Consider the following 18,103-nt stretch of genomic DNA (forward strand, 5'->3'; position numbering starts at 1 on the left):
TGCATATGTCCCCCATCCTGATGCATATGTCCCCCATCCTGATGCATATGCCCCCCATCCTGGTGCGTAGCGGCCCTTCTATCCTGGTGCGTAGCGGCCCTTCTATCCTGGTGCGTAGCGGCCCTTCTATCCTGGTGCGTAGCGGCCCTTCTATCCTGGTGCGTAGCGGCCCTTCTATCCTGGTGCGTAGCGGACCTTCTATCCTGGTGCGTAGCGGCCCTTCTATCCTGGTGAGTAGCGGCTCTTCTATCCTGGTGCGTAGTAGCCCCTCTATCCTGGTACATCTGGCCCTCATATTGGGTCTATTCTGGTATATATGTCCCCCATCATAGGTTCATCCTCGATGGGGGACACATGCTTGCTATATATGACCCCTATCCTGGTATTTATGTCCCCCATCTTGGTATATATGTCCTTCACCCTGGCATATATGCCCCTCATTCAGGTACATAAGTGCCCTATCATAGGCTCATCTTGGTATGTGTCTCCCATAATGGTATATCTGACCCCCATTACAACACACACACACACACACATCCCACTGCTCTCCCAGTGTCTTTTGGATCCTGGTAAGTGACTTCAGCATGTAAGTGAGGCAGCGCATGACATTACTGCCATGTGCCCCCACTTGCCCCCACATGCTGATGTCAGCTGCTGGAATATTCACTGCTCCCCATGCCTGGTATTATGGACGTGGGGATCAGCTGCACATCCATTACAGGAAATCAGTGGCTGGATGATCAATTTTGCCCTCTATTAAACAGAATTATTATTATTCTTCACTGAATTATTCACAGAATTACTATTATTCACTGCTCCCCATACCCGGAATCCTGCCGACTTCTTGGCGCCGACTGCAGTGCCGCGAAGAGGGCAGGATTATGGACGTGGGGAGCAGCAGACTGTTAGCCCCAGCGCCGGTTCCTGCCTCCTGTGACTCTACTCTTGCCTCCTGTGACATGCTCCCCTACCATCGCCCCCTCCACAACCAGGTACATCTGGAATATAAGACGCACCCCACACTTTCCTTAAAGTTTTTTTGAGAATAAAATGTGTCCGATAGTCCGAAAAATACAGTATGCATATCAAACCACTGTATATAATTCACATTTTTAAGTGAACCTCCCTAAGAACTCTTGTAATGTTTTTAGTCTACAAGCCAAAGTGCTCACCCATGGTGTATACATGTCTTCTTTTTCCATCTGAACTCATTAAAAAGAACACTTTCTGGAGGTCACGGGAATGAAAATGTCTCGCTGCAGGGCCTGCAGGATATTTTTGGTTGTGGTTAATTAATAAATGTTGTTTGAACCGTTCAGTTTATTATTTCACGTGGTTTAGTAAAACCATTTCCTGCTTTCTTTCCCAAGATGATGGGGTTTACAGAAACAATGTGGGTGAAGATACACTAAGGATTGCTTTGTTACAAAAATGTTAGGGAGATGGAAGAGGAGTTTTAGTTAACTTTTGTTAACGGCACATTCCACTAGCTGTGTAGGAGGTGGTGGACGGCAGGGACAATGCACACACAGTAATGGAGTCTCCGTTCTGAAGTGTAATGAATAAGCTGGAAGTCGAGAGCTCTCAAAAAAGAACACGATTTACTATTTCAAGTAGTGCGTAATGGGTTTATGGACCTAATCTTTTTTCAAAAATCATACTTGGCGAATTACAGCAGCTTTTGAAGAAGTAACCTAAGTTTTGATGAAACTGGTAACAACTCAGTGAGTAACAGACAAAAAATTCTCCAACTTCAATGAATAATATAGGAATGTAAAGCACTTTAGTGTAGAAAGGCTAGTGTTTATTAACACTAGAAGTCCCAGAGAGGGGTAGTTTAACATTTCTACCATTGGAACCCTATGGAGCTCGAAATTCCTGGGACTTCTAGTGTTAACACACTGGAATTAAAGGGTTATCCCTAACTTCATAAATGGAAGCTTTTGAATCGTGCTTGTAAATCCAAGTAATTTTGCATTTCAATTGTTAATATCTCAAACCGGTGAAAGTTTTTAATACTTATCTTTTGTTTATACTTGTTGCTTTGGAGACTGACCACTGCTGCTAAACAGCAGAACATGTGCAGTGGTTCCTAATTCTTTTCTGTTGAGCTTGTAAGGCCCTGTGCGCACTGGGCGTTTTTACCCGCGGATTTACCCGCGGTTTTGCTGCGGAGATTTTTTGAGAAATGTTTGTAATCTTCCTGCAGACATTTCCCAGCAAAACCTATGGGAAAAAAAATAGCTGTGCGCACACTGCGTTTTTTTCTCAAGAAAATTCTTTGTGAAGATTTTCTTGAGAAAATTTCTTGAGAAAATGAGCATGTCACTTCTTTTCCGCAGGTATCTGCGGAATACCCTCGGTATTTCACTCCATTCACTGTAATGTAATCGCGAAATTCCGGGGGTATACCACAGGTAGCAAATGATGTGCGGTATACCCTCGGTATAGCCGTGATTTACCTGCGGTAATGTTAATCGCTGCCTGCGGTTTTGCAGGAAGTGATGTCATTTTGACAGAAGAGGAAGCGGAGTAGAGAGTAAACACAGACGTCACACTCCCTGGACGCCGCACAGAAGCTTTTCCGTGTGACCTCCAGGTGCCCGTGCAGTCTGTGTCCCGCTCCGGCCCTGCCGCTGCCAGCACAGCAGTGTCAGTGTCTGCCCGCAGTATCGGCAGCTTGTCACTCTGCAGCGCAGGCAGACACTGACACACAGCAGTGTGCGTGCAGCCGCGGGGATGCCGAGCGCTGCTGTCAGGAGGTGAGATAAGATCATTACCTGCTGTGACGATCTCCTGCCTCCTGACATCACCGCGGTCACTGCTGTCTATGCCCGTCTCGCGAGCGGCCCGAGACTGTCACTAGCGGTGACGTCACGGGATCTCGCGATACTGCTGAGAACGCGGCGGGCATAGAAGTCAGTGACAGCGCTGACGTCAGCAGTACAGGAGATGATCACAGCAGGTAATGATCTCATCTATCCTCCTGACAGCAGCGCTCGTCATCCCCTGCAGTGACCTGGGCTATTGATGTTAGCTCAGGTCACTGCATTGCTCTCCCAGCCAATGGGGAACATTCTGTTCTTCATTGACTGGGACAGTGACTATGGTATGGATCGCCGTGGGACCCCCACCTTTATTGGATTACGCCGGACGTGGAATTGATTGTTCTTTTCAATAAATTGGTGAAAGAGGGAATGTTTTGGGGAGTGTTTTTTCAAATAAAACTTTTTTTGTTGTCTATTTATTTCTCACTGACTGGGTTGGTGATGTTGGGTATCTGATAGACGCGTGACATCACGAACCCCAGGGCTTGATGCCAGGTGACATTACACATCTGGCATCAACCCCATATATTACCTCGTTTGCCACCGCACCAGGGCAACGGGATGAGTTGGGGCGAAGTGCCAGGATTGGCCACTTCTGGGGCGGCTGCGGCCTGCTATTTTTAGGCTGGGGAGTGTCCAATAACAGTGCACCTCCCTAGTCTGAGAATACCAGACCACAGCTGTCCGCTTTACCTTGGCTGGTGATCCAATTTGGGGGGACCCCACGTTTTTTGTTTTAAATTATTTACTTAATGTAAAATAAAAGCGTGGGGTGCCCTCTGTTTTGGACTACCAGCCAAGGTGAATCTGCCAGCTGTGGTCTGCAGGCTGCAGCCGTCTGCTTTACCCTAGCTGGCTACAAAAGATGGGGGACCTCACGTCGGGTTTTTTTTTTTTAATTATTTATTTATTTTATGGCTAAATACAAGGCTAGGCACCCTTTAGTGCCACATGAAAGTCACTAAAGGGTGCCAGCTTAGAAAATGCAGGGGGGTGGGACATTATATATGTCTTTCTCATCTATCTATCTATCTCTCTATCTATTCATCTATCCATCTTTCCCTCTATCCATTATCTGTCTGTCTATCGATTATCTATCTATTATCTATATTATTTATTGCAGTTGCAGCATGCGTTTTTCCCGCGGTTTTGGTGCGTTTTTATACCGCGGGTGCGGTAATCTTTAACTCCCAGAAGTTTGTCAAGAAATTTTCTTGAGAAAAATCACTTTTCTAGTGCGCACACAGCCTAAGCGCTGTATTATAGGTGGCCAGGTTGGTCTCATAGGCAACAATCTATAAAGAAAAGAAAAGTATTTATATTTCAAGAATAGCTGCAAATTTTAATAATTACTAAACTGCAAATATGGTTGTTTTTGCAAACACAATCTGACTGCAAATGAATACGTTTTTTATAATATTTGAAACAAGTTATGTGATTCATTTTTTGGCCTAGGGAGCCAACCATTCGGCTCTGTACACATTAACATCATGGTGTATTTTACCATTGGTGACAAGACTGAAGTGATCACTCCATAATGTGACAGATTTTTTATTTAACATGAAAATAGCAGTCTGCTGAACTATTTTTTTTTTTTTTTATTTATTTAGATTTCAATATATATTTGAGAATATTTATTCTATTTTTTATACTTTGAATGGAAGTCGATTGTAATGCGAGCAGGAGTGAACCTACTAGGCCGCAGCACACTGTACACTTGAGGGGCATAACTAAAGGCCGCTTTACACGCTACGACATCGCTAAAGTGATCTCGTTGGGGTCACGGAATTTGTGACGCACATCCGGTCACTTTAGCGATGTCTTTGCGTGTGACACCTATGAGCGATTTTGAATCGTCGCAAAAACGGTCAAAATCGCTCATCGGTGACATGGGGGTCCATTCTCGAATATCGTTGCTGCTGCAGTAACGAAGTAGTTCGTCGTTCCTGCAGCAGCACACATCGCTCCATGTGACACCGCAGGAACAAGGAACCTCTCCTTACCTGCATCCCGCCCGCAATGAAGAAGGAAGGAGGTGGGCGGGATGTTACCTCCCGCTCATCTCCGCCCCTCCGCTTCTATTGGGCGGCCGCTTAGTGACGGTAAGGCAGGTAAGTAGTGTGACCGGTCTGAGCGATGTTGTGCGCCATGGGTAGCAATTTGCCCGTGTCGCACAACCAATGGGGGCGGGTACCCATGCTGGCGATATCGGTACCGATATCGCAGCGTGTAAAGTTGCCTTTAGGCGCACACCGGGTATGCACCAAAGTCTTGATGGTGAGGTTTGACTGGGCTGCTGGTAGCCACGAGGTGCCACACAGGGAGACTTGGTGCTGCAAAAGCTGGCCCGGTGGTATGGGAAATGACAGTCACCGATAAGGCAGGTGCAGCCGGAACGGCTGATGCAGCAGCGATTATGGGTGGTGTAGATAGGTGCCACAGCGGGTTTGGCAGGTGCATCTGGTATGGATAAGTGCAGCAGCGGGTTCGTCAGGTACAGCTGGTACGGATAGGTGCAACAACGAGTATGGCAGATATTGGAATACAGACAGGAGCAGCGGAACAACGGACCTAATTACGGACAACACGTCTCTAAAGGATAGACTACGTTGCCCAGGCATCTCACATAAGGGGAGGACGCATTAAATACCTAGTGCCTATTTCCAGGTTAGGGCATGCTGGCCCTTTAAGAAAAAATGCACGCGCCCTAAGCGAGCTCCCAGGACACCTGTGCGGCGGGTGCAGCTCCTGGGAACCAGTGTCGGATATTAGGGACAGAACAGACACCGCTGAGCACCTAGGAGGGTGAGTATGCTGGCAGGACTGTGTGGGGACGCTTGTTACGTCATTAGATCCATATTGATTAATCATTGTACTCTCAATTTCCCCTGGTTGCATGCAGTGTATTCCCTAATAAACGTTTATGATGTGGACTTTGCTTTGACCTGACTGTACCTTGACAATTATCTTTGCAGCTCTCTTTAGATTGTTCTTAAAATATTAAAGAAAAATTCTTAAAAGGAACTGGTCACGTTATATATGTGATCTAGTCTGCAAGGATCATGGTGGACATGAGGGGCTAAGCAGAGGGATACATCACTTGGTGCAAAATATACAGTATAACTTTTATATTTTAGTCAGTTAATTGCCTCCTAGATGTTTGCTTATGTATCCAGTGGGCTCCTGTTCGGTGAGAGTCTATATAGGCTCATATTTTTGAGGGTGTAAATAACTGAATCAATCTACCCATGGGATTCAACATGAGCAAGTAATTTGGTCAATGCACCGCTTAGTTATTCTAGTTGTTTCCCACAAAATACCTTGTTACGGTTCTCTACTTATGCTTTTCTAGACCCTGATACTTGCAGATTGGATTCCTGCATGATCAGACAGTGACATTGTGAACACGTCAATAGTGTCCGGTGTGCAGTTCGTTTTGAGGTTAATTTGTAAGGAGGTTTTTGCTTTGTAATCTGAGACCACAATAATATAGGAGCAGAGAACCTTATAATGGTGTGACTTACTGGGCTGGGCTTTGCTGTTTCAGAACAATCCGTGTTTTATCAGCAGAAGATTATCGCTAGAGGACAACTGGCCTCCTGCATCCTAGTCCAACCACGCCCCCAGCACTGATAGGCAGCTTTCAGTGTACAATGTATAGGGACAGAACGGTACTGATCAGTGGTGTGGGCAGAGTTAAAGAAAACTCAGCATTTTGAGCTCTGCTAGAACTGTAGCAGAGAAATTTGTGACTATTGCAACTGCTGCACTTAGTAAACTAAGTGACACATCACTGAAACCAGGCTGTATCTCCCTATCTCCATGCTGCTGTCAGATTACATAGCAAAAACCAGCTGGCAGATTCCCTCTCAATATTTATATAAAGTAGTTAACTAATGTTGAGTTATCAGTTGTTTTGTTTGTTATAAATGGCATGGGGCCAGAGAGATGACATTTTAATGAATGTCTAAAATGCATTTAATGCAGTGCTTAATTTACTAATTATAGAGTAATCAATAACAGCCCATCAATCACTTAAACTTGTAATAGTTTCCCTAATGAAAAATTACACTTTGTCTTTGTATATCCGCAATCTATTTCTGATCTGTATGAAATGGTAGATTGCATTGAAAATGTTTGACACTGATTTATGGCTCTAGGAATTACATGTCATTTAACCTAGTCTAGCACCTTCGTACAGTCGATCACCTTAATGACTTAATATATATGTATTAAAGTTTGTCATTTTTGTGTTTTTGTTGCAAAATTTCTCCTTTTTAAACATGTGACCAATTGTTTTCATATCTAAATGAATAGTCCGATTTATATGAAAAGAATACTAAATCAAAATCGATAAAATGGTGAACTAATAATATTCAAAGGTAAATGATCTTGAGTAAGAGAAATACTATTATAGCGAAATGTTGGCAATGAAATACAGTCATATGAAAAAGTTTGGGCACCCCTATTAATGTTAACCTTTTTTCTTTATAACAATTTGGGTTTTTGCAACAGCTATTTCAGTTTCATATATCTAATAACTGATGGACTGAGTAATATTTCTGAATTGAAATGAGGTTTATTGTACGAACAGAAAATGTGCAATCCACATTTAAACCAAATTTGACCGATGCAAAAGTATCAATTTCTTGATTTGAACACTCCTAACTACTTTTTACTGACTTACTAAAGCACTAAATTGGTTTTGTAACCTCATTGAGCTTTGAACTTCATAGGCAGGTGTATCCAATCATGAGAAAAGGTATTTAAGGTGGCCACTTACAATTTGTTCTCCTATTTGAATCTCCTATGAAGAGTGGCATCATGGGCTCCTCAAAACAACTCTCAAATGATCTGAAAACAAATATTATTCAACATAGTTGTTCAGGGGAAGGATACAAAAAGTTGTCTCAGAGATTTAAACTGTCCATTTTCACTGTGAGGAACATAGTAAGGAAATGGAAGAACACCGGTACAGTTCATGTTAAGCCCAGAAGTGGCAGGCCAAGAAAAATATCAGGCAGAGAAGAAAAATGGTGCAAACAGTCAAGGACAATCCACAGACCACCTCCAAACACCTGCAGCATCATCTTGCTGCAGATGGTGTCAATGTGCATCAGTCAACAATACAGCGAACGTTGCACAAGGAGAAGCTGTATGGGAGAGTGATGCGAAAGAAGCCGTTTCTGCAAGCACGCCACAAACAGAGTCGCCTGAGGTATGCAACAGCACATTTGGACAAGCCAGTTACATTTTGGAAGATGTTTCTGTGGACTGATGAAACAAAGATTGAGTTGTTTGGTCATACAAAAAGGCGTTATGCATGGAGGCAAAAAAACACGGCATTCCAAGAAAAGCACTTGCTACCCACAGTAAAATTTGGTGGAGGTTCCATCATGCTTTGGGGCTGTGTGGCCAATGCCGGCACCGGGAATCTTGTTAAAGTTGAGGGTCGCATGGATTCAACTCAGTATCAGCAGATTCTTGACAATAATATGCAAGAATCAGTGATGAAGTGGAAGTTACGCAGGGGATGGATATTTCAGCAAGACAATGATCCAAAACACCGCTCCAAATCTACTCAGGCATTCATGCAGAGGAACAATTAAAATGTTCTAGAATGGCCATCCCAGTCCCCAGACCTGAATATCATTGAAAATCTGTGGGATGATTTGAAGCGTGCTGTCAATGCTCGGCAACCATCAAACTTAACTGAACTGGAATTGTTTTGTAAACAGGAATGGTCAAATATACCTCTATGCAGGATCCACGAACTCATTAACAGCTACAGGAAGCGACTAGAGGCTGTTATTTTTGCAAAAGGAGGATCTACAAAATATATCAGTCATTTGTATGTTGAGGTGCCCATACTTTTGCAAGTCAAATTTTGTTTAAATGCGGATTGCACATTTTCTATTAGTACAATAAACCTCATTTCAATCCAGAAATATTACTGCGTCCATCAGTTATTAGATATATGAAACTGAAATAGCTGTTGCAAAAACCCGAATTGTTATAAAGAAAAAAGGTTAACATTAATAGGGGTGCCCAAACTTTTTCATATGACTGTATATAGTTAAAATGGCAAGAGGACAACTATTTCTATATAATATTGGCCAAACGGCAAAGATGGTCAATAGTTTGGTGATTTTCAGATTCCACTTTAAATCTGCACTTGTAGCCCTTCTACATGGAAATGTTTGTGGCAACATGGTGCTCACTAATGCCATGTACGTCCTGAGAAAACAATAGAATCTGAATTTGTGAAATTAAAGGGGTTATCTAGGACTTAGGTTTTTTTCCCCCATTGGGCTAAGAACTTACTGACAAGTAGCTGCTAACTACCTCCTTTATCTGTCCTGCAAAGATATCCACTGGCTCAGGTAGTTACTACATTGCATGTTTTAAATTCCCGTCAACAGAGCATCCCTTTCTCTTCTTTTCTCCTCTGTTGACGAGCACCACTGCTGACATCATGCTAACTGACAGCTGGCTCCCCGAAGTTTGACAGCAGGGAGATGGCTGCCAATCAGCAGTGGTGCCCGTCAACAGAGCGGAAGAGAAGGTGCTGCTTTGTTGATGTGATGTCACTGAAAGGATAGTCGCCATCAGGAGCGGTCTGTGACCGCTCCGAACCCGGATTATCACACAGCAGAAGTTAGAAACTACCTACCTATAAGTTCTTAGCCAAATTGGAAAAAAAAAACCTTAAAGGGGTATTCCCATCTCCAAGATCCTATCCCAATATATAGTAGATGTACCAATTATAATATTAGCAAATACCTCCAATTAGAAATGTAGTATACAGTGGAACCTTGGATTACGAGCATACCGTAATTCGTTCTGGCAGTGTGCACTTAAACCAAGTTACTCTTATATCAAAATAAATTTTCCCATAGGAAATTATTGAAATGCAGACAATTCGTTCCACAACCCAAAAATATTTACTGTATTTATACAAACTTATTACAGTAATACAAAATAATGTACTGTATTCATATAAAATTATTACAGTACACGAATATAAAATACTGTACAGTAAAAATGGAAACGACAAAAACCCTCACCGTGCCCCTGATCCACTCTCGCCTTGACTACTGTAACACTCTATTAATTGGTCTCCCCCTAACTAGACTCTCTCCTCTACAGTCCATCCTTAATGCAGCAGCCAGGGTCACCTATCTGGCTAACCGTAACTCGGATGCTTCTGCTCTGTGCCAGTCATTGCACTGGCTGCCCATATATCACAGGATCTAATTCAAACTGCTTGTTCTCACCCACAAAGCTCTCCACAGTGCAGCACCCCCCTACATCTCTACCGTCCTCCCTGTCTATCATCCCACCTGTTCTCTACGCTCTGCAAATGACTTTCGACTAACATCAAGACTAATTCGAACCTCCCACTCCCGAATCCAAGACTTCTTCCAAGCTGCACCAACCCTCTGGAATGCTCTACCCCAAGAAGTTAGGACGAATCACAACTTACTCAGCTTCAGACGCTCCCTAAAAACGCATCTTTTTAGGACGGCCTATCACACTCCCTAGCCAAACTAATTTCACCTAATCCCTCTACAACGTCTCAGAACATAACCCCACGTCAAACTCCTTGGCACCCAAATGCATCTCAAGGCTCTGGCCAACTGGTGCAGGAAGCCATTATCTATCCCCCATTTTCTTGAGATGGCTGGATTGTCATTGTAAATAAGCACTTGTACCTTGCCCCTCCCCCCATCTCATTGTAGATTGTAAGCTCTCATGAGCAGGGTTGCCTTTTTTCTCTTTAAATATTGTATCTTCTATAATTGTTACTTGTTTGTATATGGTTATGTATATGTATATGAGCCTCCTGAATTGTAAAGCGCTGCGGAATATGTTGGCGCTATAGAAATAAAGATTATTATTATTATTATTATTATTATTATTATTATTATTAAAAAGCATATAAAACAAATTAGTGTGCGGGAGGTACAATACAAGCAATGTGCTGCACTGGTTATCAATAAGAAAGTACAATACTGTATCCACAAATGTAAATTGGTAGACATGCTGTATAGTATATACTGTACGTACATTGGTATACTGTATACATGTACCGAAATGTACGTCCAGAGCGGGTCAGAGCATGGTGAAAGGACAGAACCGGATGTGTGCACGGTGAGTATTTGCTCTTATTGCAAATCATTGCTCTTTAACCAAGTTACGAATTTGTAAAAAGCTTTGCTTGTCTTGCAAAACGCTCTCAAACCAAGTTACTCTTAATCCAAGGTTCCACTGTACTTCTTTTGCAAAGCTATGTCATTTACCTCATGTGCAGGTCATCACAGAAGCTTAATTATCCAAGGTGACGGCCACGCATGTACAGACAGTTAGTTGCTAGTGGTCGTAACCATGGATACCTAAGCTACAATACCCTGAACACGAGGTAAGTGACATAGCTCATCAGGAAAACTATACTTAATTTCTAATTGGAGCTATTTGCTAATATTCTTATTACACCCACTACATATTTTGATAGGATCTTGGAGATGGACATACCCCCTTTAAGTCCCGGATAAATTCTTTTAAGTTGTCTAATCACAGTTTCCTTTGCAGGAGGACATTTGGAATTTCATACTAAAGGTTTTGGTGGATCCTGGTCAAATCTGTTGCCAGTTTATAAGAGAGTAGTTCTCCCACAGCACATTCTCTTTGAAAGGTCAATTGAAATTCTAAAATGCTTTAGGTTTTAATTCTGAAAGTCCGTGTAAAGACAGTAAACTTAGTTTTATAAAGCTAAAAATGTAAATGTGCACATTTTATGCTATAGATTGTTTCTCTACCAAATGGATTAATTCATATGAATAGACAGTTTGATGGCGTTATGCCAGCATAATATTAAAGTTATTCTTATTTTTTTCCCTCAGGAAAAAAAAGAACTGGAAAATAGTTCATTATTGGAAGAAAAAACATTCAGACCAAGAAGATCATTCAGAAGAAATAATGACCCTGTAAGAATAGAGGACAGTACAGAGGTTCCAAAAGATAGAAGACAATACAGTTACAGAGATAAATTATACAATGCAAAAACCGAAGCATTTGAAGAAAATAATATGAATTCAACCCAAGTTGACAAAAGTGTGAAAACTGTGAAAGCAACCTTATTTGAGCACAATGTAGAAAGGCATAATGCTCCTGAAATATATCAGTCAGGAAGTCTTATGGCCACTCAGCCTCCTAAAAGTATGGTCATTTCTGAATGTGTACAGACCAAACCTGACTCGTCAACCTGGTCAGAATGGTTCAGCGGCGATAATGTTCAATCCATCGCACAAAGTTGGAAGGACCTTAAAATGAAAGACAATAAATTTGGTGAAAAGCATCTTGACACAGTTTCTTCTACGGATGTTGGAAATTTACCAAGAATGACGTTTCAGCACCTTAAAGTTGATGAGAACAAGCGAGTAGAGCCAAGGTTTGAAGTTGTCCAAGCCGTAACCGAAAGAGTTTTAAGTGAATCTATTGAATTGGCACCTGAAGACAAAGCGGTGACTCTTCGATCTCGACGATCTTTTCACAACAGAGATAGGGGTCTAGGCAAAGATATAGATGAACGTGAAGGAATTAGTCTTCAAAGAAGTAAGAGTGACTATTGGAAGAAAAATGTTCTAAATAGTCCTCAGGAAAATTCCCAAGGCAAATCTTTTTCTAGAGGCACTGATCAGTCTTTTGAAAGAAGAAATTCTTCTACAATGGAGAAAGATCAATTGGTAAATACACCATCGGATGGTTTTTACAAAGTAGAGAGTGTTTTTACCAGAAATAACAAAATACCAAATAATGACATTGATTTTGAGGGTTTTCAAGAGAAATCTTTTGAATCAAACAACCGGAAAGAAAAAACGGAAAATACATTTGGAAATAATGATCCAGAATATTCGCATTTTGGAAGTAGTTCAAAAAGTAAGGGACATATAAAAACCTCTTTCAGAAGTTTCAGTCAGCAAAGTGACAAGTCAGTAGGTTCTCGAATCACAATAGGAAAAGATTCAGAAAAAGACATTAAATCTGAGAAGGAGGATCTAACCAGTGTAAGTGTAAGAGATGACTTCAATTCCCAAGGTAAAGGATATAAAAAGCAAACTTCATTTAATCAATTTCATTCTCAAGGATCATCAACTCGGAACATCAATAAAGAAGAGTCAAATGACTTTACTAACATAATGTTAAATAAGGAAATTGAGCAAATGAAGAGAGAATTAGTCACTTCTAGCTCTAAGAAAGAACCTGATGACTATCCAAAGAAAGACTTCAAGGAAGAATCTAAAGGAGATATAATGTCGCTAAAAAGTAATGACTATTTTCAAGACCGAGAGAAAATCGGTGATAAAATGCATAGGACATCTGAGCTATATAGATATGAGCATGATAACCTGGTCACTGCTGCTAAAGACCCTTCTCCAATTGATAAAAGAGCAACATATTTTGCAGTAACAGGTGTGGATGGCAAAAGGCAGAGAAAAGATTCTGAAAATCAGATCAGCAGTAATACCAGTTTAACATCTGATGAACCTTACTATAAGCGCAGTGGGAGAATGGGTTTAACAAACTCAGATTCTTTCTCTCAAGAAGTAAAAAATACAGAGAAAGATATAGGTACCTCACATTTGTCAAAGGGATTTAAAACCAGCAAAAATGCGCAAGTTCTTCAAGAAAATTTGATAGAAAAACCAGAGAAGCCACCAGAAAGACACAGTGTTATTGATATTGATGCTTTACTCAAGAGACAAAAGCAGAAATTAAGTATAGAAGATAAAGGTCCATCATATTTGGATGCTCAAACAAGACCTCTCCAGAAATCACATTTGCTAGAGTCAGAGAAGACACAAGAGTCGAATGCCAAAGGATCTCCTCTTAAACTTGATGACACATATAAATCTAAAGTTTTGGACATTGATTCTTTTATGGCTGACTATAACCCTAGTCAAAGAAAGGATAAAGAAAACAAGGCCAGAGATGATGATTATGATATTAATAAATGGGAGAGGTCAAGATCCTTGAGGGAGAATGTCTCAAAAGGTTGGAGAGATCCCTCAGGTAGACATTTTACTAGTGATGAATACAAATATGAGGCTTTTTCATCACGGTATACTTCACCTCAGGAAACTACCTCAACAAAGCATGGTCTTAAGCAAGGTCTGTCAAACAGTTCTATACTTTTAGATAATTTTAATCCATTTTCAGAAGGAAGACATGAGAAAAATGTAAACAAAGGCAGGGAAGAGGATGGCATTCTACCACGTCCAAATGACAGTCAGACCACTTCGACTTTAGAGCTTTCTGGAAAAACTTTTAACTATACAACACAGTCAACACAATCCTTTGAATCAACGGCTATAGACCCGAGGACAACTTCACATATGCACAGAAGACATATGCTAACAAAAGTCAGTGGTGATGATCAAAATGAAAATAGGGTAGTAGAGCATGAATCTGAAAACTCTAAACTTAGGGGATCTATTCCAGAAGAAAAAACACAACCACTTTCTGAAGATCAAAAACCAACAAAAGCCAGTGATTTAATCAGCATTATGCTGGCGAATAAAGAAAAGAGAATGGAGCGGCATCGTGCTAGGCAAAGTATTCCAGTGGACCTTCCGCAAGAGCCAAAAACTGCACCCCACGTAACTTGGCAAGAATGGACACATAGTGAAACCAAGGTATGAAACTAAATTATGGTAATTGTCAGATTCAGGAATAAGGAATAAGGCAGTATTCTGGAATAAAAAGCTTTGAAAATTAGCATAATAAAATTCGGACTTTTGGTGTCGGACCCCAGCCGATCAGACACTGATGAGCTATCCTAAGGATAGGCCATCAATGTAAAAGTAGTGTCCAACCCCTTTAAAGAGTTGTTCCAGTATTGTTCTACTGATGTCCTAACCCATAGGAAAGATGATCAATATCAGGTTATGAGTGGACAGCACCCTCCCACTTTTCCAAATAGGTGTTACCTGTGCTGCCTGTGATGGAACGTTAGCATTTGTGCAGCTGCAAGGCACGCCTCTGTCAACTGTGTAGTGGTCGCTGCTGAGTACTGCAGATCTACTCCAAAGTTTGAGTCATCAACATACAAATAGTGGAACTGCTCTTCAAGGTTGTTTTTTTGGGTTGGAACACTTTGCTAAATATATGAAATGCAGCTGATAAACGCATATAGATGCATCTTCTTATGTGTGATTGTAGTGTAAATGGAGTATACGGATATATAAATATTAGACATATGCCTATGTATATGTTTGTGTAAATGACTATATACGTTACATTATGTCTATAGGGTGTATATATCCACACTTTTATATGGTGCCATGTGTTATGTAATAAGTTAAATTAATATGTCCTCTTTAGGAATTTTACAAAAAGGAAGAGATAAAACCGCGTTCAACAAGAATACAGGAGAAAGAGTTTACAACAGATCTGCTTCGGAAAAAGAGTCGGCACAACGAGTACACTAGCTTAAATGAGGTGGGATTATTGATGGTTTTTTTCTGTGGAGGCAGTTTTTATGAAATTTTGTGTCTAAACATCTAAACACAAAGGTTTTATCTTTTTTTTTTTTTTTTTCAGTCCCTCTCTCCCAGATATGCATGTTTGGTCAGAGTATTGTCAGTGTTTTGATGTTATTATATATCGGGTGTCCCCAGCCCTTGGGCTTATGGACCCAAGATGTGTGGCTTGTGACTGTCTGCCAGCTTAGGCTGCTTTCACACCTCCGGTTTTAGCAGAGCTGACCAATCCGGCTCTAAAACGTATGCAACGGATGCGGCGACAATACCGCATTCTTTGCATAAGGTTTTTACATGCGGCCCCATCCGGTTTTTGCCGCTTGCGGCATGCTACTGAGCATGCGCAGTGGGGAAAAACGCATGCGGCGGCCGGATGCGGTGTTTGCCGCAGGACGCCGCATGCGGCGTCCATAGGCATGCATTGCAAAATGCACAGCATCGGCCGGATGTGGCGCGATGCGTTTTTTTTGCCGGACAAAAAAATGTGCCAGGCAACATTCTAGCCGGCCGCCGCATCGGCTAAATCTGCCGCATGCGGCAAAAAATGGACGGAACGCAAGACTATGCGGCACAATACGGAACCAATGTAAGTCTATGCAAAAAACCCGCAACCGGCGGCAAAAAAAACCAAACGGTTGCGGTTTTTCTGCAAAGCACCGGATGTGTGGAAGCAGCCTTATTGGATCAGCATCATATCTAGGAAATAGCTATGAAGAGAAAGTCTCCAGATGGTGACGTTTGTGAGTAGCTTAGCACAGAAGAGCAGTTCTGGATGTGCTTATGCTTACAGGGGTGATGGGGAGAAATATATATGGTAGGATGGTTCTTAGTTAGAGGGGTGCTTGAAGCTGGATGTAACAGTGTGGCCTCATATGACAATACTGAATAGGGGAAAAGTGGGAACCCCTGAAAGTAAATATTCTGCCTATAAGGAAAGGGGCACAAGGTCTGAGTGTGCTTTCTGTGGGGAACCTTTGATTTTTATGACACCGGTAATGGTAGATTCTGAGTGACACTACCGTGGGGTGGGAGAGCCCTGCCTGTGACTTGCAGCCATCTCAGAGTTGAATGTGGCTCTCAAGGTAAGAAAGCTTGGGGATTGTTGCTAGATATATTTTTGTTATTACAAATGTGATGTTGAATCATATAGAGTACAAGAAATCGAGTGCACATAAAAAACCCTTAAAAGTAGTGCACATTTACTTATTTTACAGTACAGTTTGTTTTTCTAAGAATTGTCCAGGTAGATGCAGACAGGAATGGCTGTGATCATGTTGCTGTAAATTTAGCTTTAGTTCAATCAATTGGTCTTGGAAGAATAGTAACTTCCACAATTGGATGTGTTTACATTTTTCTTTCCTGTGCTGAGACAATGTTATAAATTTGTCCCTGCTATGTACTGTGTAATGGCAGTGTCTAACTGTACAGGGACATGGTCTGATCATACCACATCTCCTAGGCCGGGGAGGAAGTAATACAGTATACAGGCAGGACAGCATGGGATTACAGCTGATTCTTTTTTTTAAACACAGACAGGAAAATGTTTTACCTCACAAAAAGAATCAGCTGTGATCCCCTACTGTAATGTCTTCGTACTCTTTTGCTTCCTCCCCGGCCCAGGAGATGGGGTATGATCAGGCCATGTCCCTGCTGGGCTTTTAGCTTTTTTACTGTACACTCTCATCCCTGTCTCCTGTCTGCCGTACAGTACCGAGTGGCAGGAGCAAGCGGTGAGAGAGTGATGAATGGCTGCCATGTAATACTACAGATACATTTACTTAGTTATTTGCGCTTTCATATAACCACTTCTCACATGCTATGGTCAGACTGTTTGATACACCTAAGAGATTTTTCATACAAGACCATTTTTTATTTGCTAAAGCTTTTAAGATTTTATTTTTATGATGTATGTGTTACTAAAGTGGAGACCTATATTATGACAGACTAGGTTGTCGTTCATTGGTAGAGAGGACCGTGGAGGTCCCCAGCTAGTTTATCTGCTGGCAGGTTTACCCACAGTGTGAGTGAGGTTATAAACAATCCCATTTAAAGGGGTTTTCTGACCTAAATCCACAAGTATGCAGTCACTCTGTGTGACTCCATGTGACTGCAGGCGGACCTGTCACTCCTCACATCATGCGCGCTGTGTACTGTAAGGATTCTCCGGCATCAGAGCTGAGAACGACAGTCTGCAGTCACTCTGTGTCTCTCTATCTGACTGCAGACCTGTGACTCCTAACATTGCGCGCACTGTGTATTGTGAGGATTCTCCGGTCTCAGAAGCGGTAATGACAGTCTGCAGTCACTCTCTGTGTCTCTCTATGTGACTGCAGACCTGTGACTCCTCGCATCGCATGCACTGTGCACTGTGAGGATTCTCCGGTCTCAGAAGCGGTAATGACAGTCTGCAGTCACTCTCTGTGTCTCTCTATGTGACTGCAGACCTGTGACTCCTCGCATCGCATGCACTGTGCACTGTGAGGATTCTCCGGTCTCAGAAGCGGTAATGACAGTCTGCAGTCACTCTCTGTGTCTCTCTATGTGACTGCAGACCTGTGACTCCTCGCATCGCATGCACTGTGCACTGTGAGGATTCTCCGGTCTCAGAAGCGGTAATGACAGTCTGCAGTCACTCTGTGTCTCTGTATGTGACTGCAGACCTGAATCCCATTTTTAAAGGGGTTTTCTGAACTAAATCCACAAGTATGCAGTCACTCTGTGTGACTCTATGTG

General features: G+C 41.9%; 1 protein-coding gene across 1 annotated transcript in view; it reads left to right on the forward strand.

Annotated features, from left to right (window-relative positions):
• Positions 1-18,103, forward strand: part of KIAA1671 (KIAA1671 ortholog) — a 271,372-nt gene that overhangs the window by 109,947 nt on the left and 143,322 nt on the right. Inside the window, exons 4-5 of the mRNA XM_075320058.1 lie at positions 11,732-14,524; positions 15,213-15,329. Of these exons, the coding sequence (XP_075176173.1) occupies positions 11,732-14,524; positions 15,213-15,329 (2,910 nt within the window). The remainder of the gene's footprint in view (positions 1-11,731; positions 14,525-15,212; positions 15,330-18,103) is intronic.

Source organism: Anomaloglossus baeobatrachus, chromosome 1 (genome assembly GCF_048569485.1).
Source record: "Anomaloglossus baeobatrachus isolate aAnoBae1 chromosome 1, aAnoBae1.hap1, whole genome shotgun sequence".
NCBI classification, from domain to species: Eukaryota; Metazoa; Chordata; class Amphibia; order Anura; family Aromobatidae; genus Anomaloglossus; species Anomaloglossus baeobatrachus.